This window comes from Stegodyphus dumicola, chromosome X2 (assembly GCF_044657685.1).
Source record: "Stegodyphus dumicola isolate Sdum_Otavi_A_Nest chromosome X2, ASM4465768v1".
NCBI classification, from domain to species: Eukaryota; Metazoa; Arthropoda; class Arachnida; order Araneae; family Eresidae; genus Stegodyphus; species Stegodyphus dumicola.
Genome location: NC_140781.1, coordinates 109,994,762 through 110,020,736, shown reverse-complemented (window position 1 = coordinate 110,020,736; position 25,975 = coordinate 109,994,762). Strand labels below are relative to the sequence as shown.

Here is a 25,975-nt window from a genome sequence, read left to right as displayed (position 1 = left end):
ATTTTAAATATGTTCTAGTTATTCAAAAGTAAAATACTAAAATAACTATCAACTATAATTATTAATATATGTAAACTTTCAGATTGCCCAAAACAAGCCTTTCAGTGTGATGACGGCACATGTTTATCTCGGTCCTTAGTTTGCAATGGTCAGTGGGAATGCCCTGATGGTAGCGATGAAGCTAGATGCTACACCGGTATTTTTTATGCTTCTTCTTCCTTCTTATACAGTTTGAACAATTGGTATTTAAATATCACAAAAATGTTATTTACCTCCTAGGTATTCCATGTGACAATAGCGCATTCCGTTGTAGAAATGGACAGTGTCTTCCTCAATACGCTTTTTGTAATGCAGTTCAAGACTGTGCTGATGGGAGTGATGAAATAAATGAAATATGTGAAGAAGGTAATGTAATGTAATGTAATATTCGAGTGTGCTGCAACCCTCCTGGCGATAATTAACGGCCTCATGGTTAACACAGTACATCCAACACAGATTCAAACAAAAATACAGTTAAAAACACCACACTCAAATTCCCAGTATTGTTGCATTGTCATTTATAAAGTTCATCACATCTTTCCAAATCTAAACTTTTTCTTGCGGTAATAGAATTCCTTTATGTTACGATATTTTCCTCTAACATGTCGCAATAATACGCAGTCTTAAACGAAATTTCCTGCATTGCCTTCAACAATACAAAAATTAAAGACTGAAAATTAAATCTTTTCAGGTACGCCGGGAAGCGCCCGGGTCCAGTTATTAATTCATTGTAATCAAAATCACATGTCATTCTCATATTTTTAGAAACTTCAGAGTTCAACAAATAATCTTTCCTTTTTCCCGAAATGTTCCATGTCTCTTTCCAGCAAACATAATAAAAATTCTTGATTTCATTAATAACAATTCTTTATTATGCCTGAATATCGAACGCATCCCAGGCATTACTCATAGCAGCCTTTTTGGCCAGCATGTCGGCCCTCTCATTGCTTATAACACAAATATGGGCTTTCAGCCAGTTCATTTTCACTTCATGAATTTTCTCAACTTTTACAAGTCCTTTTATCCTTTATATTGTTGGGTGCGCATGGGTTCGTAATGGATTGAATTCATAAGTCGATGAAACGTTAATAAAATTTATTCTTAATCCAAGAAATAAAACAAAATGCTGAAATTTCTTCAAGAGATATTCGAACAATATCGCAATATCTCACAGTAGTTATATTTTGAACTACTAAAATGTGAATAGAACTCAATTCAAAACACAGAGAAAGCTAATCCGATTTCACCTCGAAATCGCTACAATCAACAAGAACTAAGTAAACGACTGAACTGTTTTAATCCGGCTTTTATAAGCTTTTTAATCATGCACGAGAACATTCTGGTATTTTCTCGATTTGTCTGGATAGCAAAGAGTACAATTACGAGGTATCTATTTATTAAATGTTAAATGTGCATGCTCCTGTATTTTTAGGTAGCTTTCTCTTAAAACTTGTCGCGTGCAGCATTGCACGGGGAAATGAAACAATTTAATAACAATTCTACTAAAAAATAGCAAACTAATTACCAAAACCGTAACAATATATACGAGACCAAATTATTAGTGTTATCAGTATCTACTAGTGCTTCCAAGCCAGATAATGAGTCTGTATATAAATATGTTTTTACAATCAGGTTTTCATCAATTCATTTAAGAAAAAATATGATAGCAGCCAGTTCGGCTTGAAAAACCGAATTGTAAGGTTCAAGTCTAAGTTTGCCATAGTCTGTTTCTGTACCAAACAAATAAGCCACATATGCTGCACCAATTCCATTGTCATAACCCGAACCGTCAGTAAATATATCCACTTTTGTCAGTAAATATATCCACAAACATTTGGTTTATGATATTCCATTGCTTTTTTTAATGCAGGATGTATAACTGTCAATATTAAAGACATATTATATGCAGTTAAACCTCTGTAAGTAATAAAACCAACATTTTGCGAACGTAATTTAAATTTATCCTAATAAAAATAATAAAATATCCAGAGGGGCGGCATACCGGCCAATATGCAAACGACTTCCGTCGAGATTATTTTGAAGTAGCAGCCAGGTTCTTTTTATTGTATCTAATTTATTTCTGATTCACTGCAGGTCTGTGGCCCTCGAAATCGAAGTCGCAACAAAGTATAATATAATGGGAGTAATAACTGTTTTGTAAATTAATCTTAAATGTTACTTTTCCAATGCTAGTGGCTCAGTTGAGAAATTTCTTTTACGATATATCAGAATAGAGTTAGTTCTTTTATAAATATTATTAAAATGTCTTTCAAGATTAAGTTTACAATCGAAAAAAACACCAATATATTTATGGTTTTCAACACATTCAATACTAACACCTTCATATTTTAGATGTGGTGGTCTAGTTTCCTCCCACCTTTTGGGTAGAACAAGAAATTAGTTTTTTTTTTTAAATTTAATCTCAATTTTTCTTTTTCAGTTCACATTCTTAGATCTTCTATAGCAAATGAAGACAATTTCTTTAAATTCTCCAAAGAGTTTTCACGAATCACATATAAAATGTCATCAGCATAACATAACATTCTTATTATACGGCTGTAGTCTGTCCAATTTTTACTTATGCCTCCCTTGCTTGGGCGGCAATTTCTAATAAAGATTTGAATAAGCTTCAAATAATGCAAAATAAGTTCCTTGGACTTATTATGAACGCCCACTCTTATGTTTCAAATGACACGCTTCACCGTGACCTTAAAATTGAAAGAATCAAGACCTTTCTTCACAAAGTTAATGAAAATTTCTTTAATAAGGCTTTAAACTGCCCGCACATGGACAATTTCAAAGTTTTCGACTACATCATACTCACAGAAGATCGAAATATCAGGACATTTGCAGCCCACATTTGCAATTCCAACTTCCCTACGTAGTTGATGCAGCTTGTATATAGTGTACATATTTTTTATCATATTCTCTCTGTATTATGTATTTAATTGTACTATGTATTTTGTATTCGTATCTTATGTTCTATCTGCTTACCTCACAAGCAGTCACGACGTGCTTCACACCAACACTTGCCTCTCCTGGTCTCAGCTTTAGCTTGGATTTGGTTTTTCTGCCTTTTGACAAGTGGTCACCCCCTTCTCTTACCATCTTAGACCTCTCCTTCATCGGTTCGGACTCTTCCATGTCAGGCGCCCTTCGGGCATATGTGTCAGGAGCCGGAAACATCGCGAATCTTCAGCGATAGTCGAGCAATATCGGTATAGACTGGACTGGACTGATAACATTCTTACACCATTTGGGCACTCTTTCTTTAACAATCCATACATTTCTGTGTTCCAGTGGTTCCGGTATTCCCTGTGGGCATCCTTTGTATACCATTCTTTCAATACAAATATCCTGATTGAATCTGTAAATAACTTTCCTTTAGTTAAAATAACTAACAAAGATTCTGTAAATATTTTGGGGTATCCCAAAATCTCTAAGGGTGAAGAGCAAAGATGTCCATACTTCCGAAACATCGAAGGAAACCACAGCCACAAGGAATTCATATTTTTGTGAGTGATAATATTGATATGATCATTAAGAACATTTTCCGTGGAGCGACCTGGTGTAAATGCGTATTGTTTTTTAGATACAAAATCATTCCTTAATAAAAAGTAATACTGTCTATTTATAAGTAACTTATGCAAAACTTATACACAAAATTTTAAAAAACATAAAGTCTGGTCGCCCTACCAAACTTTGGAATAAATAAAACTCTAGCTTTCCACACTTTAGGAAAATAGCATATATCAAGGCATTTACTTTATAATAACACAAAGAGATGAGAATATTTCCAAAATAAAAATTTTATCATAATGGCAGTGATCCCAACCGGTCTCGGGGCACTATGGTTACGCAATTTCTTAACCACGTTCCTAATTTCCGCCAAACTAAATGGCAGACCATCTATCTGAAGCGCATTCATCATCCTGCGACAAATCCACACCCAAAACCATCTTCAACAGATCCACAGTCAAAGTTACTATAAAAATAACCTTTTATAAATAATAATTTTATATAAAATTTTATATAAAATAAAATTTTATATAAAATAAAATTTTATATAAAATTTATAATTTTATATAAAAATAAAATTTTATATAAATAATATAAAATAACCTTTTATAATTTTTTTATTGTGTCTTAATTATTGTGTCTTAACCTTTTATAACCTCAAAAATTATTTACAGCAATATTATCTTTTTCTCTCATAATCATCTTCGAGACACTTGTTTTTACAACTAGCCGCAAGAAGAAATCCTCCATAATATTTTGCACTCTCAACAAAGAATCCTATTTTACTCTGGCGTTTTACTATCTTTATCATTTTCTTATATGCAGCTAGTTCTTTTTTTTATATAAGATCTTCCTTTCTATACGAACATTTTCATCAGTAGTTTTAATCTGATACTGTTTCCTAAACGCGCGAATCCGTCGTTTTAATCTCTGCAGTTCCGGTGTCCAACACAGAATAACATTCTTATCTTTCCTCTTAAATCTCAAGACCCTAATGTTTCTATCAGCTACTATATTTTCCAGTTTAACAACAAAGTCATTAAACTCGACTTTTCTGCAATATTTATCAGTTATTGTCTTAAATTCTTCATTTTACTCCTTAAACCTTTAACATATCATTCGACTATTTGTATATCACGTGAAAATTTAATTTCATCATATTCCACAAATATTTCATTCAGATTCAGAGAAGTATATTTATGATCGCTCAATGGCTAAAACTTGTTCAACAATTAAATTCACAGACATTGAGGGCCCTAAAACTAAATCCGTCCATCCCTCCTGAGCTGGAGATACAAAAGTAGGCAACGAATTAGAGTCATTATAGAATCAAATTACTCTGTAAAATGAAATCAAAAATTAAAATTCCCCTTTTATCAATACTCCTGGCTCCTTAGTTAAAATGCTTAGAGTTAAAATCTCCTAATACTAGAAAATTATTATAACATTTAATAACATCTTCCAATTTAATTTAATTTTAATGCAAAATCTTCCACTGAAGAGAAATATACAGAAACAATTTCCATAAATTAATTCTCGATGGAAACAGAAACCGCAACAATTGTATCTGAAATCAAATTTTCCGAAAATATAATATTTCCATTGGCAAACACAGCAGCACATCTACGACCATTCATCATTACCACTCTCCAACCCTTTTTCTAAAAGGCAAATTTATTTTAAATTCGATAAGGTTCTTGCACAGTTATCACATCATGTCTTGCCCAATAATTTCTCTGACAGCTGGCAAGCCGCAACTGAACAGTGATTAAGATTAATATTTAGTAACTTCATGGGAACAAAACCAAATTAAAATAGAAATATTTACAAAATTTTAAATCCAAAAGATGAAATACAATAAAAATATTAAAACAAAATCTGAAAGCTTCCCGATTTTATATTACACCCTAAAGAGCGTTTTTTAACGTTTTGTGTGTTACCTTTATTGATTAAATATCATGTTCTTCGCACTTAAAACACATAAAATGCAATTCAACAGCAATATCCTAAATATTTAAAAACAGCATATCTTTAGAATTTTCGATACATAGTCTCGCGCGCTGGTAATAAAAATGTTTTTGTCGTAGTGTTGCCATTGCTCGCTTTGAAGTCGTTGATTTTGTTAATCAAACATTCATCAAAGTTTTACAAAATTATACATAAATAGATTATAAAACAAATTTTAAATTCAAAATTCTGGCTTCCAAGTGCCCATGTTCGCTACGTCATTGAAAATTTCATGGCTCGAGCTGTTGTTTCTTCACAATGCGAAAACAATTCATACAGATTCTTTATTATTTAGTTTCTTTAAATATAATACATGGCGATAATACACTGGTGAAATAAATTAAAAGAATTTGCATATGTTATCGAATTGCATAACTAAAGGAAAAACCACTGCTTCTAGATAAAAATGCAAATTTTGTACGGCAAATATGTAAGCGTACACATGTGTGTAGGAGGATCCAGCAGAAAAACAGGCTTTATAAGCGCGTGGAGAATAAGACGAATTGCGTTCGCTAGCACACCTCAACGAATTTCTTAGTGTTATCTTGCAGCATTAGGTTAAATTCACATCGAAATAGTAAAATTGAGTAACCACCAACGTTTGGATGATGGACTGAGGTGGCGAATTGTGGGGAAGCTAGAGGCAGGCCAATCGCAAGTCCAGATATACAGAGAGTTTAATTTAACGCCCAGCGTCGTGTGTAACCTATGGATCCATCGAGAGAAAGCCTGGGCAAGGTCCTCCAAGAGCCACGACTGCCATAGAAGATCGCTATTTGTCCATTTTAGCGAGGCGTAACAGAGAGGCCACAGCTTCTCAGCTCTCTCAGGAGCTGTATGCAGCCACAGGAACCCCTGTAACAAGGATGACTGTTTTCAAAAGACTGGATGAGAGAGAGTTGTTTGTCAGAAGACCGGCTGTTTACGTCCCGCTCAAGTCTACAGACAGGAGAATCTGATTAGCGTGATGCAGGCAGCATAGTGACTGGAGTACGGAGCGATGGGCGACCGTTCTGTTCACCGACGAGTCCCGTTTTAGCCTAAACACCGATTCTCGCCGTACTTTCATATGGAGAGAGCCAAGGACCCGCTACCTACCCTCTAATGTCTGCGAAATCAACAATTATGGCGGTGGCGGTGTAATGGTCGGGGCAGGCATCATGTTGGATGACCGCACAGCTCTTCACGTCTTTGACAGAGGCTCTGTGACTGGTGTGAGGTATAGGGATGAGGTGTTGGAGCCCTATATTCGCCTTGACCGGGTGCAATGGGCCCCCAGTTCCTCTGACAGGAAGATAACGCGAAGCCAGATAGAGCTCTTCTGGTCGACGAATTTCTCGAGAGTGAGGATATTCGCCGGTTGGATTGGCCAGCCAGGTCTCCAGACCTCAACCCTATAGATCATGTCTGGAACGCTCTGGGGAGGGCAACTGCAACTCGCAAACCCCCTCCGAGAACCATCCAGGAAATGAAAACAGCGTTGCTGAATGAGTGGGAGCAATTGCCACCACTGATAAACTGCCTTATTTCCAGTATGACATCACGCTGCGAGGCCTGTATGGCTGTAAGAGGGGACCACATCCCCTATTAACCCATTTCTTGTGTGTCTTCTGCAACCGCTGTTTCAGACCTTCAGACTCCCATGAGTATTACACACGAATTTTTTTTTCTATTATAACTGTTGAAAGTTTATTTTGTTTGTATTATATCAACCTATGTTCACACCAAATTTTATTAAAATATGTCCAGTAGTTCTGGAGATCATAGATCAAATGTGAAAATTCTCTTAACTTCTTTCACCAGTGTATTTGCTGGCAACAATTTTAAAAGTGAATCGACGAAAAATGCGGTGTTGGAATAAATAGCCCTTCTGGGCTAATGCTCTTGGGCTTACAATAAAAAAATAAACGCCAAGTCGCAGTGATAAAACTAAGTTACCTACATAAGTCTAACTATATATCCACATCCAAGTATTTAACAATGTATTTAACTTTTTTTTTATATAGACTGGGTATCCTTTGAAGAATATATCATGATTAGTATCATAATCTATATGAAATGTTTCATTTGAAAATCGACAACTAATACAACACAGCTTGTCGTCCGTACAGTGATAGTTTTCGTATTCTCCAGAGCATCTTATGCAGCTCTATTTCTACAGTATTCTTTAGTGTGTCCGAATTTTAGGCATTTTAAACAGAGCTTGGGCTGGAGAAAAAGCCTGACTGTGCAAGATTTCCATTCAACTGTCAACTTGTTACTCTCCAAGATTTCTACCTGATATTTTGCATTAATGCCGAAAACTCTGTCGCTAGTAAAAGTTTCCCTGTCTTTATTCAAATAAAATAGAAAGTGGACACAATCACCGTCGCAGGTACAATCCAGTTTAAACTTTTCCACAATTTCCTCAATATTTATAAAATTAGGAACATTATGCATAATAACTCTAGGTGTGATAAATTTCTTGTACCGTATTCCTCAAATTTTGCTTTCTTCAATCGCCTTAAGAAGTTTCTTCGCATCATTCTTATCCTTAACCCTTATAACAAAATCTCCATTTTTCTTATAATAAGAGTTCAGAACTTCGATATTCGCATCCTCTGGTTGTAAACAGGAAGATAATTCATCAAAAACATCAATAACAGTAGCAGTAGATTTCAAATCACTTCATTTCCTCCATTTTTTTTTCCTTTTCATCATTCCTTTCCAATTTGACATTTTCTCATCCACTTCCTTTATTTTTTAATAGATCTTTAATTTCAACTGCATCTTTCCTAATATTCTTCATTTTGTCACATCCGCTTTCAATAATATCAGCTCCAATCATATTTGCACTATGCAACATTGCAATATCCAATATCCTATCAAGTGATGCATTCATTCCATCCAAAATTGCTCTTGGCTCCCCTTTTTTAAGATCTGGTATCCTCTGCATGAAATTATAAAGTTCCTTAACTACAATCAATAACTCATCAGAAGAGACAACAGTTTTTTTTTTTTTTTCAAAATACTCATTTCAAAGTTATCTTTTTGCACTGTTACATCTCCTTGAGGTATAACATCATTCAAATCACATTCATTTTTAATACCAGTAGTTTTATGCTAATTCATAACCACTTAAAATATTCCGCCGTTTTTAGAACTCGTTTGATTATTAAACCACTTCTATCGTAAAACAAATTATTTCACCACGGCAAGGCTTTAACTATAAAATCTAGTAAATAAAACCTCGAAAACACATACACATGAGCAAAATGTCCACAACCACACAAAATCTATGTACAAAATGCAAAAATGCAAAGTTCAATGCTCACGAGAAGGGTAAATAACTCAAAACCCAAAAATTTAAGTCTAGTGATAATTTTAGCTAATTTTCAAAAATTCGCCCAGCAGGCGAGATTATGCTGAAAACTTTCTCAAGGAAAAAAGTCAAATCAAAACTCGGTGACTAAATTCACTTTCACTCCAACTTGCTTAAATGTAAACGCAGTCCTCTTCATTAAGCCTAACTGCAGTTAGAATTTTGACACTCTCGTACTTTTAAAAGCAGTGCATACAAATACAAAACCCTGATAAAAATGCAAACCAGAGCACTTAAGCAACACAATAAATGCATTTAAAAATCTATTTACTAAAAAATAATTGTTCGAATGTAAACATTAGCTTCGTCACCAAGCCAACCACAGCTAGAAAATTTAAACACTGACATCTTCATATAAGTCCAAAATATTGATAAAAATGCAAACCGCTGTACTTAAGCAATACGATATATGTAATTATAACATAAAATATAGTCTATTTAGGAAAACGTTAGACAAAATAACGCGAGCTCACAAATCTGCCGCCAAACACACCCAGTGAAGCTGTTGCCAATGCAGCAGTTGAGTAATAGCTGGTTTAGCTTTAAAAAAAATGTGAAGAAGGTATTTTAAATTCCTATAAGTACAAATTGAAGTCATTGATCATTTATTTGTAAGCAAAGAAGTCCTCAAAATAGAACATAGATCGTTTCCGACCACATATTTTTCTGCTACTAAATTAGTTTCTTGATAGATTTTCGCAAATCTTGCCATCCTGATTAATTCTGTCAGTGTGATTCTAATTTGAATGTTGACCTGGCTTTATTGATCTAATTTCTTGATTTTTTTAACTCTATATCACCCCATTCCATTATGTACTACAAGATCTAAAATTTCACATTACAGCAAATTGCCTTTGCTACTAAGTGAGGTAACTCCTTTTGATTGTGTCGACTTTTCCCTTGTATCGGCAGTGCGGCTATTATACACTGAATATTCAAATTCAACAAAACTGCCTTATTTCACCTGTGCTTATTGTTAATATAATCAGATAGAACGCAGTTTTTTGACACCATTCTGTTGATGTCGATTTATTTTATTTCAACAAATGCAGACATTTTAAAATAGCGCATGCCTCTTTTTTAAATGTCGCGTTTAAATAAATTTATGCTGCTAGTTACATAAATCAGGTATGCAATTTGAAAAAACATTCAAAGAGAAAGTTATATAACTGTTCTAAATATACCTTAAAACAATAGCGCATGTCATTAAAAAACAATAATCGATCGCAATATAAAACATTCCTACAGCGCTGATCTTCTGGTACAAACGCAGTGAAAGGTTTGGTTACCTAACAAGAGAGATGCCTTCGTGGCGGACTTCCTAATAGAGAGTAGCTCATACTGATGTTAAGCATAGGGAAAACTATGATACCTCCCTGCAGATAGATTTTTCAACCACATAATCGAATTTTTGGTTTTATCTACTCAGCCACTAATGGGTGCACAGCCAAATTCCTCGCTTATAATGCATAAAAAATGCGCAAATAACTGTATTTGTATGACACCAGAGTTTTCGAGATAAATGCGAAAGAAAAGTATAACATCATACCCGTCACATTGCCTGTGCTTTCAGCATGATGAAGCTCTACCACGTTTCAGCACTCCTGCACGTTATTGGCTGGATACGGAATGCCCAGGTAGATGGATTGGACGTAAAGGTTCCACTGTGGCAGCCATAATCGCCAGATCTGAAACCTTTGGATTTTCTTCTTATGGGGCCATCTCAATAATGAATTGGTCCATTAAGATATACAGTTACAATAGAAAGTAACTTTTGTTGTTCTTCATGCTGCGTGTACTTTAGTGAGGAACACGCTGCTGCAACTTATGCAGTAAGCCATTCCACAGTGAGCATATACATGCCTCGATATGCGCGGTGGATCCTGGTTCGCATCTTTACTTTTGGTATTAACTACTAAGAGTTTTAACCAGTATCCTGAAAATTATTACCATTTAGACATGTGCTTGGTTTAAAAATTTAAAGATGTACATTAGTACATCATCGCAAGAGGCGAACAATAATTATGAAAGCTCATGAATTTAGTTAAATCCAGACTTTGTAGATATAACTCGTCAAACGATACGTTGGCGTCGAGACAGTCAGAGGAGAAGTCATGTGATCTTTAGGGGACACCTGATTGCTTGAGTTCGATGTTAGCCGAATTCAGTTAAAGTTCGTAATTAAGCTAAAATTTAGCTTAAAATGAAATAATTTATTCTTTAAGAGCATCCCAGCCCCCGGTGAAATTAACAAGAACTATTGGGGAAATATGAGTTTTTTTTTTTTTTTTTTTTTTTTTTTTTGTTTTGTTCTGAGGATTCTGATTTAGTCGTCGTTTAAATTAGAGAATTTATTTGATTGAGTAGGCTCATTTTGTTCTTTGTCTTGCAAAGGACGTATAACTGAGTTACGAGGAGAAGTAAAGCCCTCGTTGTTAGTGACTGTGTGTTTTTTAATTGTTTTAGATGAAGGAGCAGTTGTATCAACCTAATCGACCAAACGATTTCCCTTTTTCTGTTTGTGTTGGTGGGTTAGATTTCTTTTTGAGTTCTTCCATCAAAAGTTTAAATTATCAATTTCATGTTAAATTTCAATGTTTCGTTCTGCACGGCATAGAGGAGTGTCTTCTGGACCATTTTGTACACTGACTACCAATAAGTATTTGGACACCTATGCAAATGACGATATCTGCGGTCCCAAGGTACACCACTGACTCCACCGGAATATATCGTGTAGAAAACAGCATCGGCTTTAGTCGCATGCAAGATGCCTCGCAGTTCGGAGCTCTCTGATTTCGAGAAAGGTATAATTATCGGGTATCACAAATGTGGCCGATGGGAGTATTGTTTCAATGAATACCATCCGTAAAGAAGCACATCTGCTTGGTTTTCATGGTCGTGCTGCTGCCCATAAGCCTTTGATCACAAAGTTCAACTGCGCTGCTCGGTTAATGTGGTGCAAAGCACATCGAAATTGGACCGTAGATCAGTGAAAACGGGTTCTTTGGAGTGACGAATCAAGGTTCACCCTTTACCGTTCGGATGGCAGGGTCTGGGTCTGGCGTCTACTTGGAGAACGTCTCCTGCCTGAATGCATTGTGCCAACAGTCAAGTTCGGCAAAGGTGGAATTATGGTCTGGGGGTGTTTCTCCTGGTATGGGCTGGGACCCTTAGTCCCCATTCATTGTAAGCTCAACTCCGATGCCTACTGCACTATTTTGGATGACAATGTGCTTCCTACGTTGTGGCAGTTTTATGGGTTGGACCCCTGTTACTTTCAGGACGACAATGCCAGTTGTCATGTTCCGACGTTAACCAAGGCTTGGTATGGTGACAAAGGAGTTCATCGAATGGACTGGCCTGGCCAGAGTCCAGACCTGAACCCTATCGAGAACCTTTGGGACGAGTTGCATCGCCGAATTCAGGGGTGCACTACCCGTGCAAAATCAAAAAAAAAATGTCTTCTCCAAGCCGAGAGGAAGAAAATACCACTAGCTGTCATACAAAGACTTGTGGAAAGTATGCCCCGGAGGGTCCACGCTGTAATTATCTCTCGTGGAGGTCCTACCAACTATTGATTTTGAATAAAGTTAGTTTTTCTTTTCTATCACAGGTGTCCAAATACTTATTGGTAGTCAGTGTACTATCGTGGAAATGAGGAATTTTTGAAGACTCAATTCTTTAATTTTCTTTTTAAGTAATTCAATGGTTGGTATGGGGACCGAATTTAAATGTGCCTCATTCTTGTTCATGATAACTGCCGTCGTTTAAACCAACCAAATGTTAGATGGCATAATTAACTCACCAGAATTCAAGACGAACAGATCCATAGCAAATGAAGTCTATAAGATGCGCGGTGGAGATTTTTAACATCTACTTATGTAGACATATGCAAATACGAACGCTCATGTTTCCAAGTTTTTTTTTTTTTTTTCTTGCAGTGATATTTTCCATTTGCATTTACCTCCAAAACTATGGATCGTACCGGTACAGTTTTGGGGCATTTTTTATGTATTCCAAGCGAGGAATCTCGCTGTGTAGTTTCCACACACAACACATAGAACACCACACATAACACAATCACTGCACTTTATGTTGTAGACATTTTTCCAAATTTTTGAGAAAATGCTTGACGAACTGTTCTGTAACATGCTTGAACTCACACTTTCCAAGGAAAATTCAGTCATGAGTATATTTAGGACAGCAGCAACAAAATTATTTAGGAGAAAATAAAATACTTTCGATCACCTCTATCACAAAAACAGAAAGTGATCTGGAAGTTTCCCAAAACATTTTGCATGCCATATGCAATGTTTGTAAGCACTTTTGTAAAAACATCCCATACATTTAAAGATTATAAAGATTCTCCTAAAAAATTCAAATTTTTAGAAGAAATTATTTCATAGTGTAAGAAAAAAGTTTCATTTGGGAAACTGCTTTTTATGTTGCTAATTTAAATATGTTATACAAACTCTAAGATAACCAACTGCAGTTCCTTACGATTTTGGTGTTCTAAAGAGGTGATCTTATTACGGAAGTCATGCTCAATAACAGTACTTATTTATGCTCTCAAATATACTAACCAAATTTAAAGATGGTTGTTGTGAAAGAGTTCAGTGTGTTTGTAAAATACCTGAGCTGGTCTTATCTAAATTGAGGAAAACAAGATTTTTATCTCCAATTTATTATTCAACAAGAAGCAAAAGATCAATATTTTCCGATATTTATTGCTTTAACAATATTTTTTTGTTTTACATGCAACCCCTTTCCTGAGATAGAAAACATTACCCTTAAACTTATATACTTACAGAACCTATTCTCAACTTATCATAAAAAAAAAAAAAAAAAAAAAAAAAAAAAGTATTAATACTTTTAAAGTACATATGCATAGCTAAAACACATACATGGACACAAACATACATTGTTAAAAATTTTGTATATATGTAAATAATTTTTGTAAAACTATATGTATATTGCAGTAGCTCTTGTATAAGGTAACGTGAAAAGTCTCAAGAAAGTGAAACTCCACAGGAAAAGTATGATTACAAGGGCAAGTTCATTAAACATTGAGGTAAATAGCTAGCTCATACCAAGTTGGTAACTGCCTCGGCAGCTAATTTTTGCAGCAAAATTTGGCAAAAAATCGCCAAAAGTCACAAAACTTGATGACCATTTGGTCCAATCCCTATATAACTACAATTGGTCTGATCTATACATAACTGTAACCATATTCTGTAACTGTAACCTATGTAACTAAATGTCTATGCTAGGGTTTCTTAAACTTTTTCATTCACGACCCCTCTTTATCACCGAGATTTTTTTGCGACCCCTAAGATCCCATTATATTATCTACAAAAATTTTGTGAGACTCCAGAAGTATTGTGCAAACCCGACACACGCGTGAGTGAAACTCTCAATGTTTTCACTTGTACTGTAGTACAGTCAAAAGTCTTCAAGCCGGACCTCAAAGCTACAAACTTTCTGCACGAATACACATCAAATAGTTTTCTGGCTGCAATTTTCTAATTTCGACTATGCGTAATGTATGCTTTGCGCATGCACGAGTTGAAAGAAATGTTTAATAAAGTAAACAAATAATAAGCTTTTTTTTTTTTGTAAATTTTGAAACCCTTTAAATCATAATTGCTCTTTATTTCATAAATTACGGTTTCATATTTTTAATTTTATAATTTCTGCATGCCATCTTAGCAGATTTAAACTGATGATCTATAATCCGGAATCACCGAAGTCCAAACGAGTCCGGATTAAAGACTTTTGACTGTATACTATTGCAGTTTTAAGTCAATAAATTTAATTTCTAATTTTAAGACATAGAACAATGCGAAAATTTTAAATAAGTAACAGAGGAAATGACAGTGTCACGTGCAAAGCAAGGACAATGAAAATTTATATTATAAAAAGAATGCGTCAAAACGTTTTCGTTTTTTTCTTTGTCCGTATATTTATTTTCAGATACATTGTGTAAAAATAGTATAAGTTAAAGAAATAACAAAACTGCTAAAATTTTGGTGACCCACAGTTTAAGAATCCCTGGTCTATGCCATCCAGCAATTTCTAGAAATTTCTTGGCAGCCTGCGGAAAACTATGGAAGAAGGAAGAGAACATTAGTTGAGTTAGTTCAGAGTACTGAGAATATTCAGAGTTCACTCTTGAACTGATGCACTTAGTTTTTATTTTGTTTTGTTTTTAATGTTCTTAGTTTGAAGTGGTAATTACTGATTATGCTCTGTCATACTGAGAAGAGCTACATGATCAATTCTGTGAAAAGTTCCAGAATTATAAAGTACTTCTTTGGGAAAAATAAATTTTGTCAAGCTACCATCAGTTCTATATGTATGCAATCCATTACAAACTCATATGCAATTAATAATATATCAGCTATATGATACTCAATTGTAAAATGAAATTTATGAGATTTACTGTAAAATGTACTATTTCCCAATATTAGAATATCAAAATAATTTCAAATTTACAGGTAATGAATGTCCAATGCTCAGCCATTACTGTAGTAATCATCGATGTAGATCAACAGCTGTACTATGCAGTGGAGTAGACGGGTGTGGAGATAATAGTGATGAAACCAATTGTGAAGTCTGTTGTAAGTCTCAACTCAATAAATACCATCCCCATTCTTAACCTCCTAACAACTTCTCCTGTTTTAGTTACAATATTAATTCACATGACTCTTTTTAATCCTGTAAGACAATTATAAAACTCATGTCAAAGATAAAGCAAAAGAAATATTTTCCCTTAACAGTGGCGTTTTTTTTCAAACAATGTTCCATATACTATAACACTCTTCATTTAGTTATACTAAAAATTAACTTTAAACAAGTAACCTGGTTCTGAAAACAAACTACACAATAAACTTGAATTTGAATTGTACAATCATTAGCAAGGTATTGCTGAAGTAAATTGAGAACATTCCAGATGTAACAAACAATGTACTACTGGGCGAATCTTCTGCTACTGACAAGAAACTTTAAAAATTAAATTATTTAAATGAATGAAACTCAAATATGTAATATGTCATATTTTTAATTTATACTCCATATTTTTATAATTTATAGAGTCTATTATTATAAAAAGCACAGCCTAATACACGTACTTTGTTTTTCTTATTTTCAGACTGCCAGAAGCCATAATATGGAAAGTGTGAATTTTTACTTTATGTTCCTTTTAAGTTATTTTATGACGTTCAGTAAAAGATAATTTATTTTCTTAGTGTTCCTATTTAACCTTTTCATTTATAATGGTGTAATGTCTTAAATGATAACTTGACTGTTGGAATTGTATATGAAGTTTCAATACTGTAAATAGCCAAAATATTTCATTGTGGAGATTTGTGCCTCATGTTTATTATAAATTATGAAATTTCATGTACCACTGTGCCAATTTAATGTATCTTTATGCAACTTATACTAATAAAAAATATTTTAACAAAAATGACTATTTTCAGAATTCTATAAAATGAAGGCATAATACAAGTTACTTAAATGAAAGTTTGTTTTATTTATTACAAGTTAAAAATAATCATTAACTTTATTATAAAATATTAACACATTTCATAAATCTATACTTGTACAGTCTGAAGAGAACTGTTGCAATTTACAAATGTGTTACAAACATGGAAACTGGAACAAAAGTAAATGTAACATCTGCAATATACTGCAATGTAAAAAATTATGAGTTTGCATTATTTAACGAGTTCTTTTCACAAGTTATAAATACTTCATACTTTTGAGATTTGCAAATTCAAATAGATTTGATTATATAGAAGAATATAAAGAATAAATATTAACATACAAAATTACCATCAGAAATTACAGTACAAAAGCAATTTAAAAGAACAGAAAATTTACAACTTTTTAAAATTATTTTCAAATCAATTTTGGCTACTATGTTTTGTCGTGCAATTTGTAAAATTTTGATACATTTTTTTAGTATGTATACCCAGGATATTACCCTAGCCCCCCTCCAAACAAAAAAAGCATAGCAACTTCATAACACAGTTCATTATATTAGATAACATGGTAGAGAGAAAATTCTGAGATTTCAATAGAATATGCTCATTTTTTGAATACCTTCAACACAAGGGAAATTTAGTACAAAATATTCTGACTATCCAAAACCATAGAATTTTGAGAACATTCTACAACAAATATAGTAACGTTCTTCTCTTTCCTTTGAAAAAAGTAATGTAAACAAACTTTCTAAACTAAGACAAATACTGAATCATATACATAAAAAGTGTTCTGAAAAAGGTTTACAAATACAAATAAGAAATATAAAATTAGTGGCATCAGTTAAGGAACTTCACAAAGCACAAATTAAGTCTGAAGTAATATCAGTTTACTTCAATACATAAAAGTACACTTGGAGAAATGGATCTATGCCCGGAAGTATTATAAAAATATTCTGCAAGGAACATAAAAATCAGTTTAAGAAGCATGAACTTTATTCTAATTATTCAATGTGAATATATATAAATATTTAATAGTTATCTAAATCTATGGTTTTAATATCGATATAATAAAAGGAGAAAATAATTACAAAGCTTTTGGAAAGCACACTTTAAACACATGCAAATATTTCAAATTTATTAAAAGAGGATGAAATGATGTAATTTCAGGATTAAACTACTAAGAATAAGGAAAAAATAAGATAAAAATCAAAATAAAGAGGAAACAAGAGATTTCGTCAAAAATAACCCCTCTGTTGCCTCCCCTTCTCAATGAAATTTCACTCTTCCAAATTCAAGCCAGAACCTTCATCTAAAATGTCTCATCACATTTTAACCCTCTAGTTCCATTTATGATCAATTCTATATATAGTTTACAATATAATATTCAACGGCTTACTATTCTTGTATGGAAAAGTACCTCTCTACATGATTTCAAAATCCTTGAACTTTGTCATAGTACATTTGTATATTGGATGAACCACTTTAATTTGCAAATATAACAAACATATGTAACCATAAAACTATTCTCAGTTACACTTTATTGAAATCGTTATAATTCTATCAATGAGGGGCACTTCATTTTACAAACTTTCTTTTTACAAAATCACAGAAATATATGGATTCATCTGTTATGAAATACAAATTGAGTTGATTTTTTTTAAATTTAAAATTTACCACCCAATGAAAAATGTTCATTCAAAAGCATCCAGTTTCCAAACTTCTCCCATTTATAAGGCAAAATTCGAATTAATAATTATTTCACTTTTTAAACTTCCATTTTATAAATTATTGCTGTGAACAAGTTACTTCATAAATGCAATGTATTCCTGTACTTCTCAGAAAAAGGAATACAACAGAATGGTTTGATTTGGTTTAGTTGATTATGGCAAAGTATACTATGGCTATCTAAGGGGAAAGGTAACCTCTGGAGACTTTCTAAGGGAAACTGGTTTGTATACATGTCACACATGAGAAAAATCATGAAAGCAGGAACGGGCCGTTCGCCTCGAGTCAAACCCAAGTTGGAACTACCAGTGTTCAGTGATTTTACTGCTCAGCTGCTGGTGGGTTGAATACAGCAGAATCAGAATTTATATACCTGGTAGCTTCAACGTAAATAGCAGACCAGTTGAGGAGCATAACACACCTGAACGCCTAGGAAAAAATGGTAGGCTGCATAACAAAGTTGGATAATAATTATTTGGCAATTTTGACTACTGACACACAATGCAATTACACCTGGAATAATTTTGACTGAATATATACGTCATAAAAGTTATACAAACTTCTTTATACAATACAAAAAGCAATCATATAATATTAATGCACAGAATACATACGATGGAGGTTTGTTGTGAAAATTTTATCAAAAGCATTCAAAATTAGGTATGTTTCTATAAGCAAACAGACTTGATTTTGCAGGTGGTATTTATAATGAATATTATTCTGTAGCAAAATAAAATTTAGAAGCACAGAAAGCAGAGTACAATGAATATATTTATTCACTATGTACACCTAAACTACTTACTTTCAGAAGTACCATGATTTGAGGGTGATACACATGCAAAATCTGATAATCAACCCAAATTTCTAATTATTTTCAATGTTTACTGGTATCTTACCTCCCCACCATAAAATCAAACAAGACTCTATATATGAATATGTATTTATATTTATAACAGTTTTTATGAAGTTAATAAAGAAAATTCTTTAAAGGAATATCCTGACTGTTTCTGTAATACACTGCCAATATGAGCAAGAGATATACAATTTGTTATACTGAAACTTTAATCTCTCTCTTGAACCTCTAAATCTTTAAGTCAATTACATTTTCCCTAATGCGTGAAATTACTTACTTATACCATATTCTTTTAAATTAATGGGAGAAAGCTGTTTATACCTGCTGTAAGATGGCAGCAAATAAGTACCTTATGTTCCATAAATTTTTGATAATAATAATGAAAAAGTTATAACACTTATTTATTTAGTGACCAAGTATAAAGAATTATATTTGACTTAAAATACATTAACTTATAATCAGACATAATTGTTTTGAAAATCTCCTTTTAATACATTTAAGTAGTTTTCATTTTACACACTTATATAGCACACTAACACTTAAATTTTTTTATGTGAACTTTTAGGCTCAATAAACTATCAGAGAAATGAACATCAAAATTAAGAAAGATTTCTCGCAATGCCAATTAACTCCATTCTTAGCAGAGTTCAAAATATTTCTTTTAAAAATTTATTCATTATTATCTCTAACAGAAAATTTAAAAAGTTATTCAAGAAATAGGTAAAAGCCTAAACTCAAGAATTCATATTTAGAAAGTTTTAAACAAATTTATGATTATAAAGAAAATTCAATTTAACCCCTTAACTGCCGCCGGCGTATATTTACGCTTTGCTCAGTTGATGCGTTAACTGCCCCGGGCGTATATATACACCCTTCGAAAACACTATCATTTGCTTTGAGCTGCTACCCGTAAAATTGCAAAGCTTTGGAATGCAACACCACAATGACCTTGACAAAGTATGCGAAGGAGGATACTATTTCAGAGAAGTGTGGGGAGAAATTGGAATGTGTCTAAAGCGGTAAAAGTAATGACTGTGTGGTATTGGCTGGAGTTCTTTAAGTAAAATGTATTTTTTTTTAATTAGTAGGTTCCAGGAATAACGAAAGATATAAGGGATGTTTCAAACCCATTTATCTTTTTTGAACTGCTCGTGCTTCATATTGTTATTGAAACTAACTGTTTTGTAGATGAGTATATGAACCAAAAGCTTACAAACAAAAAAATCAAGAACAAAATCGTGGCATTCAACCAGTTCAGAAGAAATATATGTTTTTTTAGGCATACTGATTTCACAAGGTATAACACTGAAACCTCGTATTTCACTTTACTGGTCTAAAAATAAATTGATCGAAACTATATTTTAGGGATCTTTTTTATTATAAAAACATCATTTTTATTATACTACATCTTTTTATTATACTTTTGCTCTAAACATTAAATTTTGTGCACTCATTTTTTTCTTTTATTCTTTATTTTGTGAAAGTAAACAGATTTTAGAAAGTAAAACTTGCACTTATTTTTCCCCTAATAGATCGCATAACTATGCGCACCTGTGTCAAAACCATGGCACTGGGAAATGAATCCTGTGCGTTTTCCACTGCAGTTAAGGGGTTAAGACTACATAAAATGAAATGTAGAATATCCTTTTATAACTAGATTAATCTGACTAAAAAGTAAATGTATAATTCAATATATTTTAAATAATCCTATTTGCATCTTGCTACATCGAAGTTTTAGTATAAACTTTTAGTACAAAATATAGCTCAAACACATTTTATAAAACACTACAAACAAAGTTTTTATCTCATTTCATTAAAAACATGACAGATTATTTTGATATTTAAAGCACATAAGACGTTAACTACAGTTAGAACAAAGTAAAAATAATTTACAATGATGTCAACAGCTATTTCACACAATTATGATGCATATGCAAGGCAAATTTTATAACGAAACCCTTTTTCCCAAAATGTTTTATAAACATATGTCACTTAAAACATTTTTATAAGCTAAACACATTTTGTTTTCAATAATATGCAGTTAGAAAAACCAGCATATTATAAATAATTTTTAATCTAAAAATGGATTAGCATGCTGTCTGGACAGTAAAGAAATAAGTTATATGAACAATGATTATTACATGCTATTCAAACAATTACAGTGCACATACAATGCAAATTTCATAACAGAAATCATTTCCCATAACCTTTTATAATTACATATGCTTCATTACACAAGATGACATATATGCTAAACATATTTTCATTCAATGATAAATTACAGTATGAAAAAATTGCATATCAGATAAATTATTTGACATCTATAAACGCATAGGCATACATACACTCTACAGATTAAATTATGACCAACATATTTTTCTCAAAACCACTTATAATATATCTTTATAAGTAAACATCACAATGAACATATTGCTACAAAAATGAACACTTTATATCCAATATAAAAAAAATAATAAACAAGCATTTATTGCTCTAAAAGAAAATTATCAGAAAACACACAGCCTAATGTCCTCAATTCTTCTACTTAAATTTTAAAATGTAGCACTGTGCAAGAGAAAAGCAATTTTAGTATTTCCAGTTTTAAAATAATACTGAATTACGATGATCACTGAATGAAAAAGCAAGCAAGTTATGATGCCAAAGAAAGCAGAAGACTAGGATAGCTCATTTAATAAGGGTTAAGTAAATGATAGCTATCTCCCTAAACTCTACCACAATTTTGACCAACAGCATCAGTTGATGTATTAAAATACTTTGAATGCTAACTGCAATTCATTTTCAGGTCACCCAAACCTGTTACTTGAACTTTGTTATCACATGATTGCTATACATTTGTCAATGAAATCTTTTAAGTCATAATTTTTATGACATGAAATACTTCCGTTTTGTGCTATGAGCTTCACCAGGCTTTCTCTGACAGTAAAAAATACGGATCTTACAAAAAAAAAAGAAAAAAAAATTAATTTATGGATTTGAGGATCTAAAAACTATTAACACCAATTTGCTATACGGAAATATTTATTCACATAGATTTAAAATGAAATGAAAGTTTAACACATTAAAAACTTTCAGTTTTGAATACTTATAAAACTGAAATGTAAAAGAAATTTATAAATACAAAATACATTTGCATGAGTTTAAAAGAGAATAATTATGCTATAAATTTTAATATGATTATAAAGAATTTCTATAAAACTCAGGTAATGTATATAATGTTTGCTGTGTATAGAATACACGGGCATTCTACACAATCCTACAATATACAGAATACCCAGGCATTGAAGACAATGCCACATAACCTCACTTTGACAGTAACGAACACATTAAAAATTTACCAATGGTTCTGAATACAGTAATTAGTACGAAAATTTAAAATATTTCACCTTATCTTTATTACACATTTACATTCATATACACTACTGATTTCAGTAAAATCAGAAAGTAGTATAACACTTTTATTCATGTTTTGATAATGCCCAGTTAAGGCTAAAATTTTGGCACATTCCTCTTATTGTTGTTACAATGCATAAAAATATGGCAGAAAAGGGAAAGACAGAATCATAAATATCTGTTTTCCTAAATCATATTTAACAGAAGAAATGAACAAAAAGCAGGCAAAAGAAATTAAATGCTACTGATTTAACCAACTTAATGCTTTAAGACTGCATTAGGAACTTTTGGTTCATCTTAAAAACTCATGCATAATATTTCACATGAAAATCAACTTTAAGAAAAAAAAAAAAAAAAAGCGTGACAAACATTAAAATCAATTAGTGTTCACCTGATATTCTTCTTATCAACTGTAAATGCCAATAAAAAGTAATAAAAACCGAATATGCTAATGCATGAAAAAAATTTGTGAACAATTACTTTTAAGTTGAATATACATATACACACACAGTATAATATGTACATATATGTGCATTCACACATTTGCATACACAGAGTTATGTAAAGAAACTTACACTGGAATTATTCTTTCAAAAAAACTTTAATGTAAAGATATGGAAAGAACATTTATTCTGTAACTAGCAGATTAGTTTGCCTATAGCAAACGCTACCTGCTTATGGGTAGGGATGCTTTTGTGATCAGACTTTCCAAGGGAAAATGGCTCAAACTCATATTACATGTGGGGAAAACCATGAAAATATTCATGCAGCCAGCTCAATTGCCAGGATTTGAACCTGAGTTGAACTACCAGTGTTCAATGACTTTACTGCTCGATCGCTGGTGAACTTATAACTCACAAAACGTGGTCAAGTATTTCATAATACATCATGTTCAATAATCAAAACCACTGAATTTCATCATATTTTGTGGTCTGTTCCCAAAATTCCATGTTTAAAATCCATGTATTAGCTAGTAAAAACTTCTCTCAGAACAAAAATTATTTTCACAGAATTTTCTTTCAAAGTGTGAAGCTCTCTGTTGCTAGGTAATATGTGCAAATTTTTTTTAAACTTGTGGAACACCATTTTATTTTAATTTGAACCTTGGGAAAGGAAAGAAAAAACTTCTGACGTTGACCTCCAACAAAATTCGTCTATGATTATTCTATATCGCTCTGATAATACAACAAGTGTGAAGGCTAGAGTTATAGCTAAACATTACTAATACAAAATTAGCAGTTTCTTATTTCAGAGGCTACTGACATATTTTTCTTACCTGAGTATAATGCTTTTGGATGCACCCTAGCTGTATGTGCATATACATGTATATGTGTGTGCATATGTACATATGTATGTAACCAATTTTACACAAAAATCAAAATTTGAAATTCTGGTCTTTGTAACATTGGTTCTAAATTTCTTATTTTATGTCTTTACTGATCATTTTTCAGCAGCTTAATGCATGGAAATACTTGGTATATTACTAATATATATATGTGTGTGTGTGTGTGTGTGCAAAAAGCTCATGATTAAATAACATACAAGATTAAGAAAAACATTTTGCTCACCGTGATGTGATTATGTCCAAGAAACATAAAAACCATTTTTTTTTCTAAAAGCATAAAAATATCCAAAAATTTTTTATACACTCACAGAAATAAAAAGTATAAATGCAAAAAATAATAAAAAAACAAATCTACCTCTAAAACCTTTTAAGAAGTATGATTAATTATTAGAACACCTAAATATTTCAACAGTTCATAGGTATATATATATATATATATATTTATACACAATGCAGAATAACCTAATGAAACCAAACAGTGTTAAGACAATTCAAAAACACAATCTTACATGCAAATGACAGAAAAGCTTATGCTAATTTGTACATTTTACACTGCTGAAAAATACTGCAGTTCTTGTAAAGTAAATACTTTGTATCAGAATTATTTCCCAACAGCATTCATGATTTTCGTGGTGTTTACATATATTTCATATTTCAAATACAATAAAAATTAATATATATCTACCAAAGATAGAGAATTTTTTACATGTAATTTTTAATATTTGACAATTTTAAAATTCATTAAAATATTTAATAAATGCAAAGAAGACTGCACATTGAGAAAAATTTCACATAATCAATAAAGTCCTATATAGCAGTAAATAACTGGCACATGAATTTCACGAAGTATTCTGATGAAAGTTAAGTTTATTCCAAGAACATGATGAATCATTAAAAATTAATTATTTGTATGTAAGGAGTTAAATTTAGACTTAGACTGGTGTTGATTCCAGAAGTCAGATGTGCACTGATTTTAAGTTCAGAAAACAATTTTCATAGTTCTTACACCTTCATCAGCAGTTATTAACATATGCGATATGTAAATCTCAGTTTATGTATGTAAGTAAAATTATATTAAAATATGTGAAAATCTCTATATTCCGGCAAGTAACGAAATGAACTTACATTCTGCTACATGCAGGAATTTTAGAGTATGCATATCAACTATACATTTAACACTGTTATTAAGAGAAACTATAACATCTCGAGAACAAATCTTTTTCACTCAAGATCATTTTTTCAATAAATTGTCTGACATTTAGAATGTTTATATAATTTTTGTTTTCAAAGACATAAAGTAGTTTGTTGGAAAAGAAAATTCTGCATACCACCTTTCACCAAAATATACACAATTTTTTTAAAAAAAAAAGACTAGATGCAAATAAAGTTACAGAAATATTTACAAGTTTATTTTATGTATAGTGTTTTGAATTAAGAGTATCTGACTAGACACAGAAAAATGAAAATACTGTTTTCCTTTACAACAATACAACAAAATTCATATATTCAAAAACAGTCTTAAAATACACATGCCCCTACATGTTGGGATTAATAAAATGAAGCAATACACTATAATTCATGTAATTATGCAGGCTCTTAATATAGTATTTTTGATTTTCAATTAAAACAGAGCACTGCATAAATATACATAAAAAATAATACATTACTAAGAAAAAGTAAAAAGTAGAACAGATGACTTGCAATAAAGAGCTGACAACACTATTTCAATGTATTTATAGAAAATATACCTAACAATACTAAAATTTATAATTTTTATTATTAATTATATAACTGAAATCCAATTTAGTTAACTTGTAGTTAAGCTTTTGAAAGAAACCCAAAACAAAATATTTTTAGGTTGGAAATACATGGATTTAAACACTTCTCTCCCCCTTTTTTTAATCATAAGGAAGTGTGGACTATTTTCTGAAAGTATAAAGATAAATGACTAGCCTAAAATTATACTAAATATGAATACATACATTGTTTCTTGTATAATATGTAAAATAAAAATAATTGAACTTTACAACAATTAACAATTTATTTCATCTACTTGCTTTTTTCCAATTAAATCCGGGTTAGCCAAGGGATCCAAATCAGCGAACAAGTTATACCAACTAGACATATCTTGTTTTGCCTGAAATTAAAAAAGAAAACAGACATAAAATCTAAATATTTTCTTACAGCATTATCATATTTATACTTAAAGTATACAGTTAAAAGTAAAA

At 32.0% G+C, this 25,975-nt stretch overlaps 2 protein-coding genes across 4 annotated transcripts in view; one reads left to right on the top strand and one right to left on the bottom strand.

Moving 5' to 3' along the window:
• LOC118189345 (uncharacterized) overlaps positions 1–16,394 on the top strand; it is a 182,496-nt gene extending 166,102 nt beyond the window's left edge. For all 3 annotated transcript variants that reach the window (XM_085809434.1, XM_085809432.1, XM_085809433.1), the window contains 4 exons: positions 83–196; positions 280–405; positions 15,424–15,546; positions 16,077–16,394. In XM_085809434.1, coding sequence (XP_085665560.1) covers positions 83–196; positions 280–405; positions 15,424–15,546; positions 16,077–16,093 — 380 coding nt within the window. In that variant the 3' untranslated portion in view covers positions 16,094–16,394. The remainder of the gene's footprint in view (positions 1–82; positions 197–279; positions 406–15,423; positions 15,547–16,076) is intronic.
• Positions 16,395–16,440: 46 nt separating this feature from the next.
• The window catches only part of ICA69 (islet cell autoantigen 1-like protein), a 135,035-nt gene continuing 125,500 nt past the window's right edge, over positions 16,441–25,975 (bottom strand). Inside the window, exon 11 of the mRNA XM_035363685.2 lies at positions 16,441–25,884. Coding sequence (XP_035219576.2) covers positions 25,780–25,884 — 105 coding nt within the window. The 3' untranslated portion in view covers positions 16,441–25,779. The remainder of the gene's footprint in view (positions 25,885–25,975) is intronic.